Here is a 23,146-nt window from a genome sequence, read left to right as displayed (position 1 = left end):
ACCACCTCTAATCCATTTATACAGTACTTTTGTTAGTTTGTAGCATGCCAATGTCTTGGCCAATTAACTCCTAATTTGAGAGGGTAGGTGAACAATGTGAAATTCAGCCCCAGTGTGGAATATACTTCCAAGTGCAATGCATTAGAAAACTGATATTGAAAGACCAAACAGGCATGGAGACAGAAAGAAACAAGCTAGGGGGATGACAGAGCTAATTCTCAGGAAACTGGGCAGGGTGTAAGAAGGGAAGAGGTTGTAAAAGGACATTTTATGGTTTTGCATGCCATGATTAAATAGTCAGACTGAGAACAACAAACCACGGAAATCCTTGTGAGACAAGGACAAGAATATTGCTGAGAAGCACCAAGAGGTCTCACTAAAACTACTCTGGCTCTTCATTTTCATTAGGAGTCAGGGAAGCGCCAGTGCATTGTGCCCTGAAAGCTCAAAGAAAAAGAAGCCTTAAGAGTAACCTGTCCTATATCTTATTTTAGGATTTTTTCAGCAAATCTGATCCTTTTCTGGAAATTTTTCGGGTGAATGATGATGCAACCCAACAACTTGTTCACAGGACTGAGGTAAGGAATTTGCTTTCCAAGGACCCAGATGGGCTTTCAGGAGGAATAGTTTATGCTTCCCGTGTCATAAATGGAAGTGGTTTTAAATGTAGGTGTGCAAACATGCACACTTCCTAGTGTTACACTCAAGTATAATTGGTAACTAATGGGTATTAGGTCTTGATTTACCCACCTTATAGTAAAGAAAGATGAAGCCAAAGGTCCAAAACTAATTAAACTGGCAGATTCTCTGTTGGAAGGTCAGGAGATATAAATTCTAGATTTAGCCAAACCCAGGCTACAGACTGTATCATATTTTCCCATTAATACTGTGTTGCTTCTTCCCCATCTCCTCCCGCGTTGCTGGTGCTAAAGGGATTGTAATCTGGTGCTTTACATTTATTTCTTATCAGCCAGTGACATTACTGTTCCATGGTAATGACTGGCACTGTCTTAAAAAACAGCATTTAGGTGTACAGGGTGGGGCTGTGGCAGGTGTTAGGGATCATAAACCTGTTATGGATTCCATACAGTTTTCCTAGCAAGGCAAACTATGTGCCTGTAAATTGATGTTGCCAGTCCCCATTACCCAGTCCTGCACCCAGTCTTCCATTGCTTCCAGTTCAGCTCTACAGCCTTTCCCTTGGGAATTATCTCCCACTGAGCCCTGGCAGTGCTGGAGCTATATCTGTAGCATCATCTGTGGGTATGTATGTCTCCATTTTCCACTCGTGCTAGTTTTGAGGGCTTTCCAGAGGAAGAGTGTTGGAAACTGCCAGTTGCTCAAAGGCTCATATGTCATTGGATGTAGTTCTGAAAACTCCAGCTGAGCTCTGCTTTCTTCTCTTGCTGATGAATGTACTGAATTGAGAATTGTGGCTCTTGTTAGCATTCTGCTGAGAGATGTGGAAATGTTAAGGGCTCTCTTTCTTCTTTTCACATACAGGTTGTGATGAATAACTTAAATCCAGCATGGAAGACTTTTAAAGTGTCTGTAAATTCTCTGTGCAGTGGAGACCAGGATCGCAGGCTAAAGGTCAGAAGCAATTCTTGCTTTTTTAATAGTTTTACTCATAGGAAACAAAAGTTGGTCTCTATTTTTCAGCTGTAGATTGCTATTCTGCACTTCCCTCTTCTTTGATGGAAAAGATGATCACACAGTTGCGTTATGATTACCATAATGAAATTAAGGATGCAGAGAAGTTGTAATCCACTGTAATCAGTAGATTATGCTCTACAGTATTCTGCTCTACTCTATTTCTTACAGTAACCTCAAAAAATGATGGGGCTGTTTTTCCCAATCAGTTGGATAATTTAAATCCAACATCATTTAACTGGTGAAAGTATACTCAAGGGAAGAGGCAGCCCTACCACAATTTTAACTACTAATTCCTCACTTCTATATCTGGAGACCTTCTGTAAAAGAAACACTGAAATATGAGATTTGTTATTATACTTGAAGACTAGGATGGCCACAAAAAGACATGCCATAGTAATGGAAGTGTTTCTAGTTGGCAGAAAGAGATAATTTAGAACCTGGAACTTTGTGTAGAAAAAAATCATCTTCTTTTTGCTAAGGCTTAAATCAAGTTTTTATCCAATTTTTTATATTTAAGATTTAAGGCTAGTACTAAGTTAAAAAACGTTGAACAAAGAGCTGGTTCTCAGTGTCTATTGAGACTCTTAGACCTGATGAAATGGTATGACTTTTTGATGAAAGTACGACTACTTTTTTTTCTTATTATACCATTTTTTTTTTCTTATTATACCAAATTGCTTAATAGAATTTTATTTTGCCCTTGCAAATATTTCTTCTTTCATCATTATAGCTGCAAAACCCTGCAGAAGGGATGTTGCCGTTTTTCAGTCATTACTTACTGCAGAATATACTATGCAGATAGAAAAAATAAAATGCTGGTGTGGATATGTTAAAATGCACATCACATATGTGTGGAAAGGGTAAAAAGCAGTCTTATGAATGCTTGGATTCACAAAACTAGCCCTGTTATTATGGAACAACATATAAATTTGAGGCAAGAGATGGATCAGATTTCTGCTACTGAAATGAAAAGCAGAATTAGCACAGCGCTGCCTGATTCATCACATTGTCTACATTGTGTGGTCTTTAAATCACTTAGGTGAGAAAACCTAGGAAGAGAAGCAAACAAAATATGAAGTCTAGAATGTGAGAACAAGTGGCAAGTCCATAAGGGTAGAGGAATGAGGTTCCACAGGGAGAAAAATGCTCTTATCTCTGAAATTGAGGTGAGAAGGTATAAGAAAGGCTCAGATTTCAGTGTGGGCAGAAGAAGATGGGTCTGGAAATAAAGGTGGTCTTTTGAGCTATGAGCAGACAGTAGTCAAAATTGTTTGCAGATGTACTGCCAAAAGACAAGCTGAAAAGGGAGAAGTGAAGAGGAGCAAGTGTAGTCCCTTAGGGTTGCCTGTAGAGAAGATGAGGGGAAAGTCAGTGAAAAAATGGCTGAAGAAGAAAGTCAGTGAAACAATGGCTGAAAAAGAAAAGCAGAGCAAATAGGATTTATGAACCTACTGAGATTTTTCAAGACAGTCTTTTTCTCCTCTTTTTGGAAGAATTTTTCGTGTTTTTCCTTTGTGCATGCAAATGTTTGCAGACCTGCTTTAGGTATCTGAGTATTTGCCTGAGGCTACAGTTCAGCCATTTGCAGAAAAGCTAAAAGTATTAAGATTTGCATCAGATCATTCATGAGTACAGGAATATTTTAAAACTAATTATGGCTGTAAAATAAGAAAAAAGCTTGATACTTACTTCAAATTCAACTTTTGGTGGGTGTAAGATAAGACTGTTATGGTAGAGCAGCCACCCAAATCACTTGTATTTGAGAGATAGCATTTAATACCTGTCAGATAATTATTTGCTTCTTTTCTATATGGTCTATAACCTAGGAATTGGATGGCAGCTAGGACAGAAGAGTGAAAATGATAAGAATTAGAGATAGGAAGTGTCTGTGACTGGTATGGCACTATATGAATATTTATACTTTGATTGACTTTGATTTTACTTTGATTGACTAAGCATTCCACTCTTTGTGTTCCCATATTTTGGAAAATTTGACTTCAGTTGCTTTGTTTCACTTCATAAAGTATATAGCAATATGTTACTGCTAAGTGTTGGAAGAGTTCCCTGTGCCTTATTTAACGTGGGGGAGATTTAGTGTATTCCAGCTGCCTTGCTGAGCACCAGCTTCTTGCCAAGATTGTTTGATCACTGTGAACAGTAATTGCATAAGGCTGGGTAGTTTTGTGTCTCTTCCTGCTGTTAGTTTTTAACATAATCTGAAAGCATTATCTAAGTTAAGGCTTAAAGAGGCACCAGAAGGGCTCGGAGGGAGCTATCATCTTGTGGAAATTCCTAACTGCAGACACCTTGCAATTGTGCCTACCTTTGGTTTACGCCTGTAGGCTATTTGGAAGCCTGAAGTCCTGGCCCTTCATCTCTGCCACTGAATTCACATGGGTACTGAGCTTAGAATTCAGATTTCTGTTATGGGTAATGAGGATTACCATGAGAAAAGTACCCTAAAACAACTCACAGAAAGTCACTCAGCTGACAGGAAGTTTGTTCTGCATAAGTCTTGCATCCTAAGCAGTTTTTACACTGTCTGGGCATTTGAAACTTTCTGGTTTAAAGTGTCTGTTTAGAAAGATAACATGAGCAAGGTCACTAAAATCAAAGCAGCCAATAGTTAGGGTCTGTCTTTTGCTAGCATTCTTTACAAAGTCTGTTAATTTGAATTCCTTATGTGCTTTTAAAGAAAAAACTAATTTTGCTTTATTTAGCTGTGGTGCAGAGAATAATGAGCATTTTATTCCTCTCAGGACACCTTGTAAAACTTTATTACAATTATTGCTGCTCTAGGTTTTATTATGAAAAGGATATATTAGATTTATGAACCTACTGAGCTTTTCTTCCCAGACATTGAAACCATCCAAGAAGTGGATGTGTGTGAAGTCTGGTCACACTTCAGTGCCAATCATACCTTCTTTTAATGCCAACAGGACATTGAAGTGAACAAAATATATCTTTGATCAAAAAGTAGTGCATTGCTTTTCTAATATATAAAGATTTTCAAATCACAACGGTAACTACTGACAAGTCTGAGTGAGGATTGTACTCCTTCTGAGGGCAGGTTTTATTGTAGTCTGTTGTGCTGAAAGTCCTGTAAATTGTGAAACTTTGGCATTCAAATCTGGTTTCAGCATGAGAGTTATGTTGCCATCAAAGGTTTATCTGAAATACAAGATTGTATTGTGGCTACTTTCTGGTAGGGGTCATCTACTGCCCGCCCATTCTAATAGTTGCAGGGTTCTTATTTTTCTAGAGGAGTCCTGGTAATGTATGCAGAAAAATAATCTTTTTGTTTTGGTATTAGGTGCTATAATACTTGGGAAATAAGCGCCTAACAAGATGCTTGTTAGGCAAAGGCCAAACAGGGCATATGACATACAATAATTCTATCTCCTGCTGAGGTTGTATGGAGAACCTCCCCAAAAGAAGTTCTGTTCACAAGGAAAAGTAGGAACTGAGGCCAGAAAAAGCTAGAATAAAAAAGGTGAACTGATAAACTGCTAGGAGAGTTGGAAGCACATGTCATATCTGTATAGAAAGCCCTTTCCATCTTCCACCTACACAGGGGAAATTTTCAAAAGAAGCATGTCCATTAGATATTTTTCTACCTTTCAAAAATCTGTATGTTGCAACTGTATCATTGCTGTCAGTTTATTTATTGCTTCATCCCTGCGTGACTCAGATGACAGGTGATGCTCACGATGAAATTGGTGCGTGTGCAGTTGTGAGTGGGACATGCAGCTGTGGTTACCAGGGCTGGGTAACACTGGTTACACTGGGTTACATTGGTTACACTGGGTTACAAAGCCTCTCTCTGTCTGTATGTGTGGCTCTTTGCAGCCTGAATTCTCCAGACAGTACTGTTGCTTTCTTTTGTATCCACGGGAAAGTTGCCTCTTCCTGTGCACTTCTAATGAGGTTAAAACTCATTTCTGCCATTCTTCTCTGTTTTCTTTTATGTCCAATTGACTTCCTTGGCTCTGTCCACTGATCTGTTGGAGTAGTTGTGTCTTAGCACAGAAATTGTTTGGGTTTCTGCTGAGGAGTCTTTCCATATGCTTGTAAGCCCCAGTGTGCCTATAATGCTCTTAGTCCTAGCAACGTGCACTCAGGACTTCAAAGGTCATTTTCAATTTATTTCCATACTAAGATCTTGATAAATAAGTCCCTTTTCAATGTGAATTTTCAGAGACTGTGAATTTTCCACATTTTTGGTAGGTCATTGTTAACAAGGTCTTCTTGAGAGACCTGCACTTTGCTTAAATTAGTAATCTATGCTGCTTCTGCCTTGTTGATACTATTATCTAATGTGAACCTCATTACAAAATTAATAGAAGAAGCTCCACAACTTACAAGAAAGATCTTGACATTATTCTGGATGTAAATAGATAATCACTTTATTTTCATCTTACTGATTAAAATCATTACATGAGATTTTGTTATTAATGCAATAATCTCTTCCCCAGGTCTGCTATGGCATTTTTGGGGGTGAAACGTTGGGTCTTCTTCAGACAGTTGTAACCTTCTGTTTCCTTTTTTTTTCTTTAAAAGGGTTGACTCTTTCATGCAAAATGATGGATCATTAGGGGAAGAAATTGCTTCTTACAGATTGTCTGCTCCATTCTAAGTTAAGGAAAAGCAAATAGCAGTGGCTATTTTGATATTCTCTGAATTATTGCTGCTGTGTTCTCTAGATCAATAAGTTTTCAGTGACCTTTAATACTTGTCTACAGCTCTGCTTGTGCAGGTATATTATAAACTGTAATCTTTTTATAAACTCTCAGTATCTCTGAAAACCACTAGTGAAAGTAACTAAGCAAAACCTGTGAAGAAGACCAAGTAAAGCTTAAAATACAAGGAATAATATATTCAGACAAATCCATTAGTACTTTTATTCTTTCACAGTTTAGCTGTCAGTGTTTGAAGCACCAGTATGGAAAGATACAGTTTATGGTCAACAGCAATAACTTCTGCAGGATTTTAAAAAGCATATGGCTTAAAAGGCAATTCAAGCAGTGTCAAATGATGATTAGAAAGGCATGAACTGAAGGATTTTATACTGCTCCATAAGAGAAGGCTCATTTACTGTTGCTGTTTTCTTTGGACTTTTAATTCCATGTAGAAAGAGACTGGCACCAAGAACAAATTACAGCACAGGCTAGACTTGCTGGTTATTTACTTGATTGGGTGATTTCAGTCATACTTGATTAACTAAGCAGTTCTACATTTTCCCTTCAATTTACTCACCAAATTGATGCCAGTGGAGCCAATCATTCTCTGCTTGCATACCCTGGTGTTGTTGTAGAGGTATTTGCAAATTGAGTCCTTCTTGTAGAAAATGTTCAAAAATAAGAAAAGGAGACTCAACCTTTACATGCCTTTAGTATGAATCAAAATATACTTTCAAATTTCTTTTTTGGTAAGTTGTTTCCTTTTCATTAGGTCAAAATGTTTTCCTGGAATCTGTAGAATAATTGCTTCACTCTTGGAGAATGCAGCTCTTTCTTTTTAGTCTGAATAATATTTATTTATTAGCCACTTCAAGGATGTTATTATGTTGTGAATTTTCAGCAGAGTTCTTCTAGAGCTAACTGCAGCTGATAATTTTGGATAATAACAAGTTCCTTCTTGGTGCTGAAAAGAAAAAAATAGACTTAAGTATTAGGATGAGGTGTGTAATAAGCTAAGAAATATTTTCATGAGCATAGGAATTTTAATACAGTTTTCAGAGAGAATGATGCATTATTTTGCAGGTTATTATAGAATTAAACAACACACTGGGAGAGTCTAAGACCTTCCTGCATACATACCATCAAACCTTCAAGTAAATGTTTCTTTTCCTTTTTCTTTCATATTCCCCTTGCTTTCTCTACATAAGAGAGAGAGAAGTGATACCACAGGCACTACAATGATTGTTAAAAACTTAAGATGCCTGTTCATAAGGTTTACAGTGGCTGTGGGGAATTTGCTGCAACCACTCACCCCTGTTGTCTGTTTGGGTTAATCTGTAATTTAGCAATCGGCTTATCATAGTATGAGTGCCTCCTGAATTCACTAATTGCAGCAGTGTGTTTGGAACCCTGGTTTAGCTGACTGACCTGATCAAACTTCATAAACTCCATGCAGGTGGAATGTAAGATACAAGATGACCCGTAAAAGAAAAGTGATTAACACTATGTGTGTATGATCTCAGCTTACAGATGCTTTTTTTTTTTCCCCTCTTGCCACTCCTTTGTTGTATTCTTGATGAAGCAGCTGAAGATGCTGGAGAAGAAAACACCATGTTGGCAGTCAAGATTTAGGAGAGAAAATTAGACTCAAGAAATAAACTTGATCCCATATCTGTTGGAGTCAAGTGAACTCATTCCAATTACTTCAATAGCCACTAGTTTGTTCTCCATTGCTGGAATTGCTGGATATATAGCAAATTAATTGTCAGATTAATTAATCTAGATTTGTGTTAATTGATGTTTGTGAAGTGCTTTGAAGATGAAAGAGCTCTCTGAATAACAAGTGTTGTCACAATAATTAAGGGTCCAAGCGAATTGCACAAGGACAGATCATCTGATGCACTGGGTTTAAAAAGACAAGAGGTGACATTCACATCTCCAAGGGCTTGGGTATTGAAAAAGGTGGCAGAAGGTGATAGAAGGCTGAAGAGCTGGTATATTTAAATAAAACGGGCAGGGTAGCAAGGTTCAGGTGTCTTTCTCCCAAGCAATGGATGACTCTCACAGACCAAATTTCAGAGTTTACCCTGTAAAAAGAGATTTTTATTTCCTGTTTCTAATCAGAACCCCCAGTTTCATGACCTTTGGAGTAGAAATGAAAGTTCCTCCTGACATTGCAAGGAGAATTCATAGTCTGAAACAAGGGCAGGGAGGACAACAACAAAATAATTTTGTGTAAATATGTTTGTCTGGTTAGGGGATCTGAGGAGTATTTTCTCTTTTTCTCTTTTGCAAATAAGAGGATTGCCTCCAAATAATTTGTACATTGCATTTCTTGTGAGCTTCCTTCAAATTGCTTACTGCCTCCATGGTTCCATCCCAAGACAAATAAATACAGGCTTCTACAGCTTTGCTATGCAAGTCATCAGTGTGAGAAATATTTTGAAGGGCTCTTTCTCATTATTTTTGAAACCAAGTTTTAATCCCCTGAAATGAAGCAGAGGCTCCTATAAGTGCTGCTGACTGTAATCCGAATCAGAGGTCTGGTTCCTTCACAGGGGAATAGCTGATAGAGCACTAAATCCCATCCCTGGGACCATTTAAAATGAAACAAAGCACAGCCCTGATAATGAGGATCATTCCATAATGGATGGTGGGCATATGGGACACCAATTAATTAAATGACCTCTACACTTTTCCCAATTTTCATATCTCTGTGTTGATAGTGCACTGAACATCCTTACAGATCCCAAAATTAGCTCAGAGCTGCTTACTGTGTAAGTTTAGAAACAAGTGTTAGTTACCATTTTGAATTAAAATAATAGAATGAAGCTCTGTTTTCACTAAAACAGAACAGGATTAGGTATAGCTGTAACCTTGTAAAGCGGCTGCATGATGTAGTGAGAGAATTTTAAGTGTTGCATATCATAAATAAAATCCATCATTCTACAGGACATTTTACTGTGTGACTTACAGCATCCCATGATATTAAAACTGGAAGTCTAACCTGTTTTTTATATTCTTTTTTTCATTTCTTTCTGTTGAGATTGGAAAAAATAGAGAAGGCAATTTCGGGACAATCTCATTTCAGTCTCTTATAAAGTAGCAAAGCCTCACATTGGCTGACATATAATCAACTTACGAAGGCCTTTGGTTTCTTTCCAGATGTATTTTTTACTGTGTAAATTGAAAATTAGACACTCACAGAAATTCTTTCCTTGTTGTTAAATCTTGTAATAAATGTAGTCTTTGCTATGAACTACATACTTTAAACAGAAAGATTACCTTAAAATTCTACTCATAAATTGTATTTGATAGTTTATGTGCTAACATACTGCCATGCAAAAAATGGTTACATGGTGCAGATAATAAAATACGTGTATTTTAAATTGTAGCACTCTCAGGGAACCTAACAGAGTCAAACAGGCAAAATAATACATTTGTTTAAAAAAAAACAGAAGTACCTTCAGGGGCATAATTATAAGTTGTTTGTGATATTCAAGGCATCACTAGGGCAGAAATAGGTATTAAGTGTGTCTAAATGTAAATATTTTAGAAGGTGTCGAATTACACAGTGGTTACTTGAAAAGTGTGAACTTTGTCTCACACTGAAAATATGTGTTTAGCCCTTACATACCTAGGGATCTCATCTAACATGCATTCTGTTAAAATTTAGATCTGCATTTTTAGTTTACCAAAACCATGTTTTCTCCCAGCTAGATGTTACACGCATTTCGCAGTGTGTAGGTGCATGTGTATAATGTATATCCACCTTACATAATTAGTTATGTTTTGCAATAAAAAATGCTTTATCTGCCTTACCAAATCGAAATTAGTTAGCCTAAATTAAGCATGGTTGTCACGTATGCTGGTTCTCCCAATGATTTTGAAATTGCTCAATGGCAGTGCTCTACAGGATTCCATGAAAAAACCTTCCCTCTTTGTGGTAATACTAGAAGAAACCCCGGCTCCTGGGATCAGAGGCTTCCGTGTGTTTATGGGTAGTTGCTTTTCTGCTGCTAAATCTGTTTTCAGTTGCTAAAGCACTCCCGGGGTAGTTTTGCTACCATGTTTGCTATCACTAGCTCAGAGCTTTGAGCAGGATTTGATGGAAGGATAAAGTTCCTTTGTGACACCTTCATCCCAGTACCCAGACAAAGAGAAATCAAGAGCTGTTTGTTCACTTGGGATGGTGGAGCTGTTTTAATGGTGTGCCCACCAGGAGCAGTGCCACAGCTGTGTTCCTCAGGAAGCCTGTGAGGATGATGTTTTCTTGTGCCAGCCCCAGCTCTTGTGCTTCTCAGGGCCCCTCACTGACTGAGGTGCAGCAATCCTTTCTCCTTTCCATTTAGTTGTTTTCATGCTATTCATTGAAGTTTTGCTCAGCAGAATTGTTCAAAGCTTGGTGTATTTAGCTCATTGCTGGCACAGAACACCTCGAAGGATGTGCAAGCTGTTTTGAGCATAAGACTACTCTGTGACCATAGAGATGTTTCGTGTCCTGAGCATGACAGCCACTGTATCTGCTTTGCCTGAGATTACCAAAGTGACAGTGTTTCCTTTCACAAACATGCTAATCCTTCCTCTCCTGAAAAGTTTTTAATTGCCCATATATCCTTGAGTGGAAGAGAAGGTGAGTAATACTAGAAATCATTTCTCAGTAGTACCAGTACAGATTGTTGAGTCGTCTAATCTGTTTTTAAAAGAGGTGATATAAAAGGCTATGGGTAGCCTGTCCCATACACTCCAAATTGCCTTGGTCTGAAGTTACAATATAGGAACAGCAACAGCATCAGCAGTTGATCTCTTAGACAACTCTAGATATCAAATGCTTAAGGTTTGTTTAGATCTACTAATCATCTTTTACATTGTTGACCATTACATTGCTAGCCTAGAGTTCCTACTGAGTCTCCTTTTTGATTTTATTTCTGAGAAATTCCAGGATTTGCTGATAGCAATTTTTTTTCCTATGGTAGGAAAAGATAAGGAGATAGCTCTGAAATCGTGAATAACTTGAGGGAAATGATGAGGGAATGGGTTGATTATTTGTCCTCAGGGCACATGAATGTGAAAATCACTATGACCAGGCACAAAGGAAATTATCTTTTTATGCAACACAATTCAGTGATGGGACAGGGATATTTTGTCAAAGGATGTTGGGGGGTCAAAGTCTGTCAATATGCTAAAAATTTGAGTAGACAAGTTCACGGGTAGTTAATGCATTCTGGCTGACTTTTAATAGCATTTATTAGACGCCCTTTCCAGCTTCACAAGAGTGCAAAGTTCTTCACTGCCAGTAACTGTGAAAACGTGGTGAAGTAAAGAGGAATCTCTCTTTCTCTATATGTTCACTAGAATCTGACAGAAAGATGACACTGGTACCATGTCGTTTTATTATTTTCTTATGATGAATGCTTGGAGCTTTCAAAATGAAATTTTAGCTTCATTTTTCACTGATTTTCATTTGAAAAACCTTTAAATGGTTAGGGCTTCATTATCTGAGAAACTGCATATTCATAGCAAGGGGATGTGCATACTGCTAGTAGGTCATACTGCAAGGTTTTGGGGTTTTTTTTGCTCCAGTAAAATTTAATGAAAAGGTAAATGGATTATTTAGGGCTGAAGTGTGTCTCGTCTGCTGTGTATAAACACATAGATAAACCAGATAAGCCAGTCTAGTCCTTTACCATTTTGTGGCAGTGGCAATAGAGCATAGGAAATTCTGTGTATGCCTTCAAATACTCATCCTGATTCAAATACTGACCCTGGTTACACATGCACAGCCCTCTGCTGTCTTCCTTTCTTGTACATATCAGCTTATACATTTTTCATAAAAATACTGCCCTTCAACAGAATCCCTGTTTGATATCAGCTACTTCTGGGTTTTTAATGAATCCATTTCTAGTTGCAAGCAAAACATCTGAGAGTCTGGTGACTAATGTCTGGAAAGGCAGGTTTATTTTTACAGGCTAATTGAGGAGTAGGCTACTCATATTAGGGAGACACAATTGTTCTCTCAGACAGACAACAGTGTTTCAGACCCTTGCATTTCAAAATATTGGAAAAAATGCTTTATTAGAGTCGTGCCAGAAATAAGTCCTCAGTTTTTGACCAGGATAAACTATGGGAGGAAAAAAATTGCCAATTTTCAGATTTCAGGAGTATTTTCTTCGTAATACCACAAGTATTATTCATGAATAAAATGGAATTGGGAAGGAGTTTTTGTGTGAACATAGCTTCAGATTGATGATAAATGTTATTAATAAATGAGTTATGTTGATCCAGTGCTGAAAGTTTTCACCTAAATGTTTCATGATACTGCCACTAAGAAAGAAAGGACACAACTAGATTATCTGACAGAGATACTTGTGGAGAAGGTGTGTTCTTCCTCCATAGATGTGTGCTCCCCACCAGTTTGAGTTGTCTGGGAAGGGTCAGGATCTGGCCATGAGGGACTTCATCTTGGTTGTCTTGGGCGTGGTGACAAAGTCTATATGCCTTCCAACTTGCTCCTGAGTGTGGCACTCCTGTGCTGCAGTTCACAGCTCCTCCATCCCTTGCCCCTCTCCTGGGAGCCTTGGATGCCCCAGCTCTGACACTTGGCAGAGGCTGGCTGAGGTGGGGAAGCAGAAGCATGGCTTGGCTCCAGCCATTCCCCATGCCATTCTGGGAATGAGGAATTCAGGCAGATTAAATTTTACCAGCCCTGGGGAGGACAGAGGTGAAGCAGACTGGGCAGCAGAAGGTGCACATGTAATTAGAACTGAGTCTATGGGAAGGATCAGTCCCCAGTGCCACTGTGGACATTTGAAACTGTGAGTCTGCTGCAGTGTCATATCCTGCCCCTGAAACCTTGTCTTGTGCTACACTGAGGCTGTGTTAAAAGTGTGAGATAATGGCATTCTTCATCAGAATGCAGCGTGTGTTTCCCCAAGCAGACTTATGAATATGCAGAACTTGCACAAAATAATTAAAAATCACTAACTCATACTCATAATCATCTCACACACATTTTAAAATTTAGAATTGGGATTTTAGTAGCCTAAATTTGTTTGTTCACAGCTCTTGAACTCTTAATCTCCTTAAGAGCTTTAAATCCTCTAACAGAACATAGCTTTAAGGTGACCTGCACAAGTAAAATACAGGATCCTGGTAATGTGATGTTCACTGCATGCTCTCCTAATCTGACTTGTTCCCATTTTCCTGGCTGTTCAGAGCATTAAGCATACACTTGTAAAGTTGTTGACATTTGAGTTCTTTCCTTCGATCTTTAATGATACAGAAATAAGAGCCTGATCTGTCTTCTATACAGCTTCTTGTGCTGATTCCTTTGGCTGTTAATTTCCTTCATTCCTACAGAAGGCAAGCCATCATTCTGATCACCACTTTGTCACTGTCACTGCCCTGTGCCCAGGGACAGGCTTGCCACCAAATTTAAGATTAAGATTAGTTGCAGGTTGGATATTCAGAGGAGCTTAGGATGTAAAAGTGAAGTTTCGGGAAAAGAAATAAGCCAAAGAAGGATACTCATTTGTCAGGCTTGTGTAGGCTTAGCATTCCTTCACAGGCAAAAAGCTGAGGTTTTTTTTGTAATACCAAGTGTTTTCTCTACAGGATATTACTTTTAAGCACTCTTTCATCTTAAAAGGCATGCACAGGTTTGCCTGTGGCTTCTTTTAGGTTTTGTTTGGTTAAAGTGGGGGCTTATTTGTTTGGGGGTTTTTGGTGTGTTTGTTTGTTTGGGTTTTCATTTAAAATTTTAATATTTCTGTTTCAAAGGATGCAGCATTAGCAGAGGCCAATACTGGAGTCGGTTCTGTTTCTGGTGTTTTGGATGTAGGATATATGTCCCCAAACTGCAGATGCAAGGATCCTTCACAACCCCAAACACTACAGTTTCAACTGAATTCTGCAAAATGTAGGCATATTTTTCCATACTGAAATCTTCCCTTATTTGTTTGCCAGGACTAAGAAAAATGAAAATATTCACTTTTTGTAAGCACTATTTCATACACTGGTGCCAGGAAAGGCCTTCCTTCACCTTCCTTATTCATCTGTCCATCAATTTATGCTGCTCTTGGGATATCCATTGCTCCAGTATCTCACAAGTTATCTCACAAGTTGCACAAGTTTTACTTGTCAAAAACAATCAGAATTGCTGATTATTTTTTTCAGAAATACCAACCTGCATATTTTAGGAAAGTTTTGACAAAATCCAGTGATGCCAGGATCCTTTTGTGACTTGTAGATGCATTGCTTCCACTTGCTATCGTGGAGAAAGAGAAGCATCTGTGCAAGTCTGCAATAAGAGTCCTACAATAGCAATCCCACAAGAGCACTTAGTGAATAGTCTGTCTATGCAAGCATAATGCTGTGCTGAAGGAAAGCTTCAGGATAATGGCAGATTTTTCACCCATCCTTTTTTTCAGATCCCTTTTTCACCCATCCCTCTGTTTATGCTGTCTTAATGCTGAAGATTCCTCTTGCAAAACAAGCATAAATACAAAGGGCTAAAGTTGGTCAGGATTTTCACCTCAACTTTTTTCCCTAAAGCGTGCTGCTTGGTTCACATAAAACAATTTGAATCTACCACAGTTTTACCGGACTATTAATCAAAAAAGTATCCCCCAAACTAAATGCCTTTACTTTTTGCTACTCAAGACAGCATTTCATAGATAAATTTTCTTCTCTTACTTTAATTTTTGAAACTGGAATTAAAGCCCATTACTATTTTTAAAAAATTATTATTATCATTATTATTATTATCTTTTTAAAATTTATTATTTTATCAGTTTTGATCTAACAGAGCAATTTGCTGAAATATATTTTACGTATATAGTGGAAAGCTCAGGGTGATGTTCCTCGGGAACAGGCAGTATGAATTCAGCATTTTTACTGTTCAGGTGCCTGATCCAAACACCCTCATCGTTTGCTGAAAACCATATTTTGGAATAATACCTTTCATATAAGTAAGAGCTGTCACGTATGAAAAGGAGCCGTTGATTAGTCATTTTAATTTTCTACCTGATACAGTTTGTAAATGACGTATCTTGATTATATTCTGGGAATCTTAAATTACCTTGTAAATTTGGAATATTAGTCAAGATGTTACACAGTCATTGGCTTTGTGATAAAATACTGTTTTCTTCTAGAGGAGAGTGTTATAAAATGAATGTTACAGCACTACAAGGAGCAACTGCATATTCCATTTGCCTTCTTTTCTTGCAGTGGAGAAATACAACCATATTTAAGCATGAATGATTTTATTCAATGAATATGAATAGACTGGTATATTGAAATTAATTGTGCTTGGAGTTTATAAAAATGATTACTTACAAAAATAAATTGCTTCTTTTATACTCTTTTACACTTTGATTTTGTAAAGGCTAAACAAGCTTCCTAAAGCTTCTCCTCCTTGAAGATCAATTTTTCATGTGACATTGCCATGCTAATAATAATTCCTTAGTGCCTTTTCCTGTTCCAGACCTGAATGGTTTTATCTATAAAAAAGATGTAGTAGATACTGGGAAAGAAACCAAAACAACTAACTATCAACTTATTTTCCCTTCTCCCTCTTTGCCTCAATTAAAAAACATGCTTTTAATTAAAATGGTCACTATCTTTCCTTCATAAGCTTTCTTTTTAGCTTATGACCCATGGCCAGTGCATTGCAATTAATGAAAAGTTGTTCTCATTGCTAATCTTAAGCATCTCGGAGATGGACATTTGTTTCAGAACTCAGGAATGTTTCTGATTAAGCCTTGGTTTTGGGCTTTTTAAAACAGAAAATGGGCAAAGTTGTCTCACTCTGAACACAGCACTCAAGCAGCAAACAGTATCCTTGCTCATACTTTGAAGTTATAGTCTGCTAAACCAAAATTATTTTACAGCTTTATTTTCAATTTTGTAGTGCTTTTTAGCCCATCTTTTCTCTCCTACATTTAATTCACAGAGACAGAAATAAGAGACATTTCAGCAAGACTCCCTTTTTCAAGTTTTTTTATTTTTATTTTTATGAGATGATGTGAATCTCCTTTCCCTTTAGCATTTCCATTGCTTCATAGTGATTTCCAAAAATGGGTTAATTGTTTATTACATTTCTCAGTTGTTGGCAATGGTTATCATATCTCAGGTAGTGAAAGACAAGTGAAGTTCGATCTGTCAAGAAATATTTGATTTTGATATCTTTATCTCACCTTTTTCCGACATTACTTTGAATTATGTGTCAAACCTACTTTAAAGCAAATACATCTGAGTGTCCCTCACTGTTTTATTTTTTTCTCTCCACTGATGACTGAAGGACAATCACATATCCAAAAAGGATAATATATTGTAATATTCAGGAATGGTACCTTAACTTTTTTCTATCCATTTCTGTTTCAGTTCTGACATCATGGTTAGCCAATGTGATATTGTCACTCCTAAAGCATATTTTTCCCCTCAAGATTTTATTAACATTACATTTGCTTCCAAATCCCTTTCAGAATTCCTTAGGTATTTTATCTACTGTATTAATAGCATATCAGTGATCAGTAGTGACTTACACCATGGAAAGGCTTTCTGAGCTGGGTTGAAATTGCAGCTGTTCTTCAGGCCTGGGTTTGTACTGAGTCTTTGGATAACAGACCTCCCTAAGTCTCAGGAGTCTTCTCTGGAAAAATGAGAGTAATTATGTGGTTTTCTGTTACTGTTTTGGATCTAGATACCCATAGATGGATACAAAACTGTAGAATAATTTAGCCTGGAAGGGACCTTAATATTTTTAATTCAAAAGCTCTTTTTAACAGTATTTCTCTAAGATGAATATATAGAAGTAGAGAATAAATATGAAAGAAGCTTTTATCTTCAAGCCCTGTCCCTAAACTGGAAGTAAACTGAAACCATGTGATGTTAAGCCTGATTCAAGTGCTTTTAACTTAAATTCACTGGGGATTTTTGGCTGGGATTTTTAAAAAGTATCAATTATTTTTAAGTACCTAACCTGAGGCAGTCTAGGAAGATTTGATTTTTCAAAGGGGTTTGTTCTCGGTACTTTTCTCTGAAAAATCTCTTGAAGAGACTTAACTGGAGGAATCAAAATCACAATGAAGTCTCCAATGAAAATTTTTAGTTTGTGAAGTTAGTTCTGCATCTCAACTTTGTTATTTTGTCTAGATATATATCTAGGCCCTGTCTGAACTCATCTGTCTGTTAAATTGACTGACTTGTTAAATTTTAGAAAGCAGAGGCAGAGATTATGTTTCCTGGTAGGGGCCAGTAGATTGTCATGTTTAATTCCTGTGGTATTTTTCAGTTCTTCTGAAAGACAGGATCTTCACACAGTGAAGAGCACATCACTTACAGAGAATTATGCTAACTGCTTTTGCTTTTGTAACTCTTGCTAGTATATTGTGGTAATAAATAGACATTTTTATGTAAGTGAATGGAAGATTATAGTTATAACCACTGAAAGAAGCTATTCCTCTTCTTTCCTCTTTCTTGTGCATTCATTAAATGTATTTCTTTATTTCACAGTTCCAATGTGGAACTAACAAATCTTTTCATAACGCATTTATTTAATGGGTTTAATACTGAGCATTTATTCAGAGCATTTCTTTGAAAGATTTTGAAACCCCCTACAATGAATTATTTTGTATACTTGTGGTGTTGGAGCTGGTTTATAACAGTATGACCACCCTGAGGAGAAATAGAGAAAGCAAAGCCTAAGCCCTGCCTTTAACTCAGATAACACTGCAAAGCACCATTGTCCAAAACAATTAATTTCATCTCAGCAAGTTACGGAACTGAAACAAAAGCATAACATTTTACATACTATTGCTTACATTGTGAGCAGGTTTTGAAATTATTTAATATACACAAAGACTCATTTTTATATATAAGTTGAGATATAGTCACAAAACTCCAGGAGGTCAAGCTTAAAAATGTTACAATACTTGGGAGAAGTTGCAGCACATTTCTGGCTTAATGCAGGAATATCGTCACTCAGGTTACATAGCCAAGAAGTTCTGCACCTTAAGACCATATTTTTCGTAGTGCCAGAGGATGGGAAGAGTGATAATGTGTACAGAAATAGCTTAACAGAGATTTCATCAGTGGTAGAACCAGGGCTTGTTGCCACTTGTGCCTAACACTCGTGATGGCTGTTAAGCATCAACAGATGCTTTCCATAGATTAAGAAAATTTTACCAGAAAATATTGATTTAACTGCATCTGTAAATTCATGGAAAAACTCCTATTTAAAAAAAAAATTCCTTGAGAAGTATTTTAAGCAGGATGGGAAATTCTGGTTGGAATAATGGAGAGAAAGAAAGGGAGGAAGCAAACAGGACTGCGAGAGTCCCTGGCCCAGAACAGCTGGCTGAGATGTGGAGAAGCCATTTGAATACAAGTCATTCACTTATTGACTAATTGCAAGCTGTTTTTCACAGTCTTTTCTGTTGAAGCAGATCCACATTGTATATTTAAAATGGAAGGAGTGAACAAGAGAAAGGCTAATGCCATCATATGATATTTAAATGCTTCTCTTTGATGTGGGCAACTCAGGTTCAAAACATAGCCTTAATAAATATTTAAAGATTTATGCAAAACAAAGCAGCTTCAACAGAGAAGAACAAGAGAGAAGCACAGAGCAGAAGCCTGGAATAGTTTCTATAATAGCGAATAAAACCCACTCCTAAAAAGCAGGGGAAATGATGGAGCAAGAAGTCAAAAGGGCCCTTACCCACAGGTCAGAAACAGTATCTCCTATTCCTTCCCTCCGTCCCTAAAAGAAATATGAACAGTCTTGGGTTTGTCCTGATAGAGGAGGAGGGACTCTTCTGAAATCCTGAAAAACTTCCAGGGTGAGAAAAACATTTTTCCCATGCTGTCATTAGAAAAGAGTTTCTTATTTACTAGGACAGGTGTAGCAGGCAGTATCTTAGAAATATGCAGAATATCCAGGCTGCTGTCTAAGGACAGGAATTAGAATTATAGCATAAGGAGCCAACAAGTCTTAATAAAAGCTAATCCCCTTAAGAGGAGCAACAGGTCCTGCTTGGAGCCCTTATTAACATATCTGGGAAAAGTACTTATCTAGCCTGATTATTCTTACATTGTTTTAACAGATGAGTGAAACAAATCCAGAGAAGTTAACTCCTGGCCCAAAATTATTCTAGGAGTTCCAGTGTTGTGCTTAGGTACATACAGGTCATTTTCAGAATATGAGGCACTTTGTACATGTATTTCCCAACTAAATGCAGAAGTACAATGATGACAATTTAATGATGTGTAACAAGTTGACATCTTTCTTCAAATGTTAGTGTGTTCAAGCTTGTACTTGGCACGGTGCAACACTAAAATGAAATCATGACTTCAAAATGAGCAAATCCACTTTCAAGTCCGAGATCTGTTTTCAGTAATTTGAATCTCCATTAAGGACCATGCCAGCTCTTTATACATTGTTGGAATTAAGCCTAATACTACTCTGTGAGCAGTCAGAAAGCAAAGTGTATGACAAATATTGAATAAAATTCTATCCTAAACAATGCTAGATTTCCTGGAATACAGATTTCTCTGAGCCTTGAGTACTCTCAGACATGAAAGGATTTTTACCAATTTCTCTCTGTACTTCCTGAGAGAGTCTCCCCTCTATTTCATCTTTCCACTTTTGAATCCCCACCGACTACTCAGCCTCACCAAGAGTATCTTGACTGATAACTGACTGCTAAGCAAAAATATTTTTTCTGCATCCAGAGGAGGCCTACCAGGGACAGTTTGTGTGGCTTTGAAATAATTGATCAAACTGGTAGGTGGGGGCTATATTACAGGGAGATTGACAGCTATTACTGACTTAAAAACTCTTCCCCACGGTACTGCAGGAAGAATGCAGCGAATTGCTGACATGCTGGTGCACACCTAGTGGAAATGAATGCTTTTGTGGACTGTACACATTGCATGCTGATCTCCTTGCCACCAAGAGGTACCTCTTTTGAGTGCTCAGCAGAAGTCTCCTGGGAATCAGTGTCTTTGTACACAGCAGAGATGTCACAAATTGGAAATATTTCTGTGTATGCATGTGAAAGGCAGAGAAAAGTCTTTCTGACTGCAGAGCTTCCATGGTCAGAGTGCTATGTTTAGTGATTTCAATGTAGCCAAGGGTGTAATGTATTTTTCATGTACATTATAGCATAATTGGTGTTATGAGTTCCTTCTCTTCCCAAGTAGCTCTGTGAAGCCAATCTTTGGCTTCTTTCCAGATCTACCAGAAATTTCTTGTTATCTGTTCATAGGATAGAGTAGGCTTCTAGGAGGATGGGAATTGTGTATCAGATGGGCTCCTGGTACACTGCTTACTCCTTTTGTAGTACATGAGTATAGAATTTATATAATTTCATTAGGGGCAGGTAAGCAACCTCGTTCATTTCAGTAACATTCCTGAAAATATCACAGGTTGATTTTTTCATCGTTATATCTGCTCTTCATTTCATCCAGTGCATAGCAGAATTAACTGCAGCACAGCATCTGCTTTACTCCTGACCAGCTGCTTTAAAGGTAAGAGTTCTCACACTACTGTGCTTGCAGTTTGGGGTATTTTAATCAGGTGTTCCTTCTGAGGGCCCTATCCGGAGGCCATTGAAGGTCAATGGGACATTCTCAGCTGCTGTAAATTATACAGCTCCATTTACTTCAGCTAATGTTGACAGTGTGCATCAGATGATACCTCCTAACCTTTACCTTAGAGAGAATTTTTTTCCTATATGTATATAGGAATAGTATTAGATTGCATACTTTACATTCGCAGTACGTCACTAATTAAGTTAGAGTACTCTGTTCTGCCTACCTGTCTCAGGAATAATGTTGTTACATTTCATAATGACATAATGGTGCCACCTGCAGTCCACAGCCTTGTACAAGTGGTTTGAGATAATGTAGCTCACAATAATAAAGCACTGAAAAAAACAGAAACGGGAAGGATAACAATCATCAGTTATTTGTACAAGGCACTGCATTTTAAGAAGAGATGCTTTATTTCAGCTACCATAATAAGACCTTAAACTTCTCACTATTTTCCTTGAAAATGCAGTCACTGCACCACTAATCTTTGCACTGGTGACTTGTCAGAGGCATCCAATAAAGCTCGGTTCAGTATTCTCTGTAGCTCTTTAGGATACCAAGTGCTCTGGAACCTGCTAGGACACTTCATTGCAAATGTCAGTCCCTGTGCACACATCACCAATAAAGCAAGCTCGTACCCTGTAAACTGAGTTTGATTCTGAGAGACATTTTTTTATTAGCAGTGTAAAATCAGAACGATTAATGATTAATGTAGTTCTTTCTGTCTTTCTGATCTATTAGGTTTTCTCTTCTCCTGTTTTATAGGGAAACCTATTTCCTAGTATGGAAAGATGCCAAACTACCAAGTATTCTGCTACCAATTTTTATTATTATTCTACTTTTACTATGGGGATTTTGACATGGTTTTCAGAATTTTTCTTCCACCTCCTTTTCACAGTTGTTAAAAATAGAGTGCATTTGTGCTTTTCCAATAAATGAAAATAAGAAGTGGCAATCTGTACAGAGGCAATGGGCAAACATCCCACGCTGTTCGGGAAAAGAAACATGGTGAAATAGAGGAGATACTAGAAAATTCTGTTAGTTTCAGTTGCAATTGTTTCACAGGATGAACTAAGGTATTTATGAATTGGATCTTTTTTTCAATTACTTTTCCTTGTGGGTAGTCTTCAGAGACTATCTGCAGACCAGATGGAATAACCACTTCTTTCTGCTTTAATATTCTGCTCTGTGTAGGGTCTCTTTTTCACTGATATATGATCTTTGTTTAATAGGGTATTGATACAGGCACGTTTTATTCTACTTCCTTTAATAGTAGTGAGATAAATTACCCACATTAGTCGGAAATAGGGTTTATAATTACATTGAAGTAAATGTTTGATTCCCCTTCTTCTTCCATTGGTAATTATTTTAATGACAGCTTCATAATTCACATAGCAGAGTAATGAAAGTATGTCCGCACCTACATGGTTTTCCAGAACACAAAGGAAATTGCACATTTATCTGACATAATGTTAACATTAGGGAATGAATTGCCAGCTCAGTTTTAACCAGACCTCTTTTTATTCACCTTAAGTTATTTTTGGTATAATTATGTCATTTATGCAATCCTGATTGCGTATTCAGAGAAGATACTTAGGTAGCTGAGCACTGTTACTTCCGACCACTTACTTGGAGTACAAACACAGAGATCAGCTATTGAAAGTCTGGGTTTAGAGTACCAGCTCCACTCTTTACAGAAGTTCTTGTTTTTCCAAAATGTTGCATTTCTTGGCATTCTCAAAACACTGGAGCCCTCTGCCAAACCCAGGAAACAGGCATTGCTGCTTTTTTCCAAAACTGTTTGCTAGGTTTATATGCTATAAAATAGTTGAATATGGTAGCCCTAATATTTTTCTCGTGTTCTTCAGTCTGGGATATGTTAGTGGGTAGTTGCAACTTGAAAGCAAGCATACTGAAATGTATGAGGTTTATCTTTACAGGAATTTCTCATGGAATCACACATTTTCTTTCAGTTATTCTCATTGCTCCTAGACACCCTGAGAACAGATTTGAAATGCAGAGGAGGAAATTTAATATGGGTGGATATGTACAAATATTTTCATTTTATCCTTCTATGCTGTTATGCCATGGATGTATATGTATTTTAAGTTGCTCTTCAATACTTAGTCTTGTCCAATAACAAAAAGGAACTCGATTTTCTTCAGCTGCTGAGAGATGATGGTGGAATGGCAAGCAGTGATGATCTTAGTTGCTTT

At 37.5% G+C, this 23,146-nt stretch overlaps 1 protein-coding gene across 2 annotated transcripts in view; it reads left to right on the top strand.

Annotated features, from left to right (window-relative positions):
* Positions 1-23,146, top strand: part of CPNE4 (copine 4) — a 223,454-nt gene that overhangs the window by 136,215 nt on the left and 64,093 nt on the right. For both annotated transcript variants that reach the window (XM_088165064.1, XM_014878363.2), the window contains 2 exons: positions 495-578; positions 1,504-1,593. In XM_088165064.1, the coding sequence (XP_088021190.1) occupies positions 495-578; positions 1,504-1,593 (174 nt within the window). The remainder of the gene's footprint in view (positions 1-494; positions 579-1,503; positions 1,594-23,146) is intronic.

The sequence above is a fragment of the Sturnus vulgaris genome, chromosome 1 (genome assembly GCF_052056855.1).
Source record: "Sturnus vulgaris isolate bStuVul1 chromosome 1, bStuVul1.hap1, whole genome shotgun sequence".
NCBI lineage: Eukaryota > Metazoa > Chordata > Aves > Passeriformes > Sturnidae > Sturnus > Sturnus vulgaris.
The sequence above is the reverse complement of the archived record's forward strand: the minus strand, read 5'-3'. Positions and strand labels throughout refer to the sequence as shown.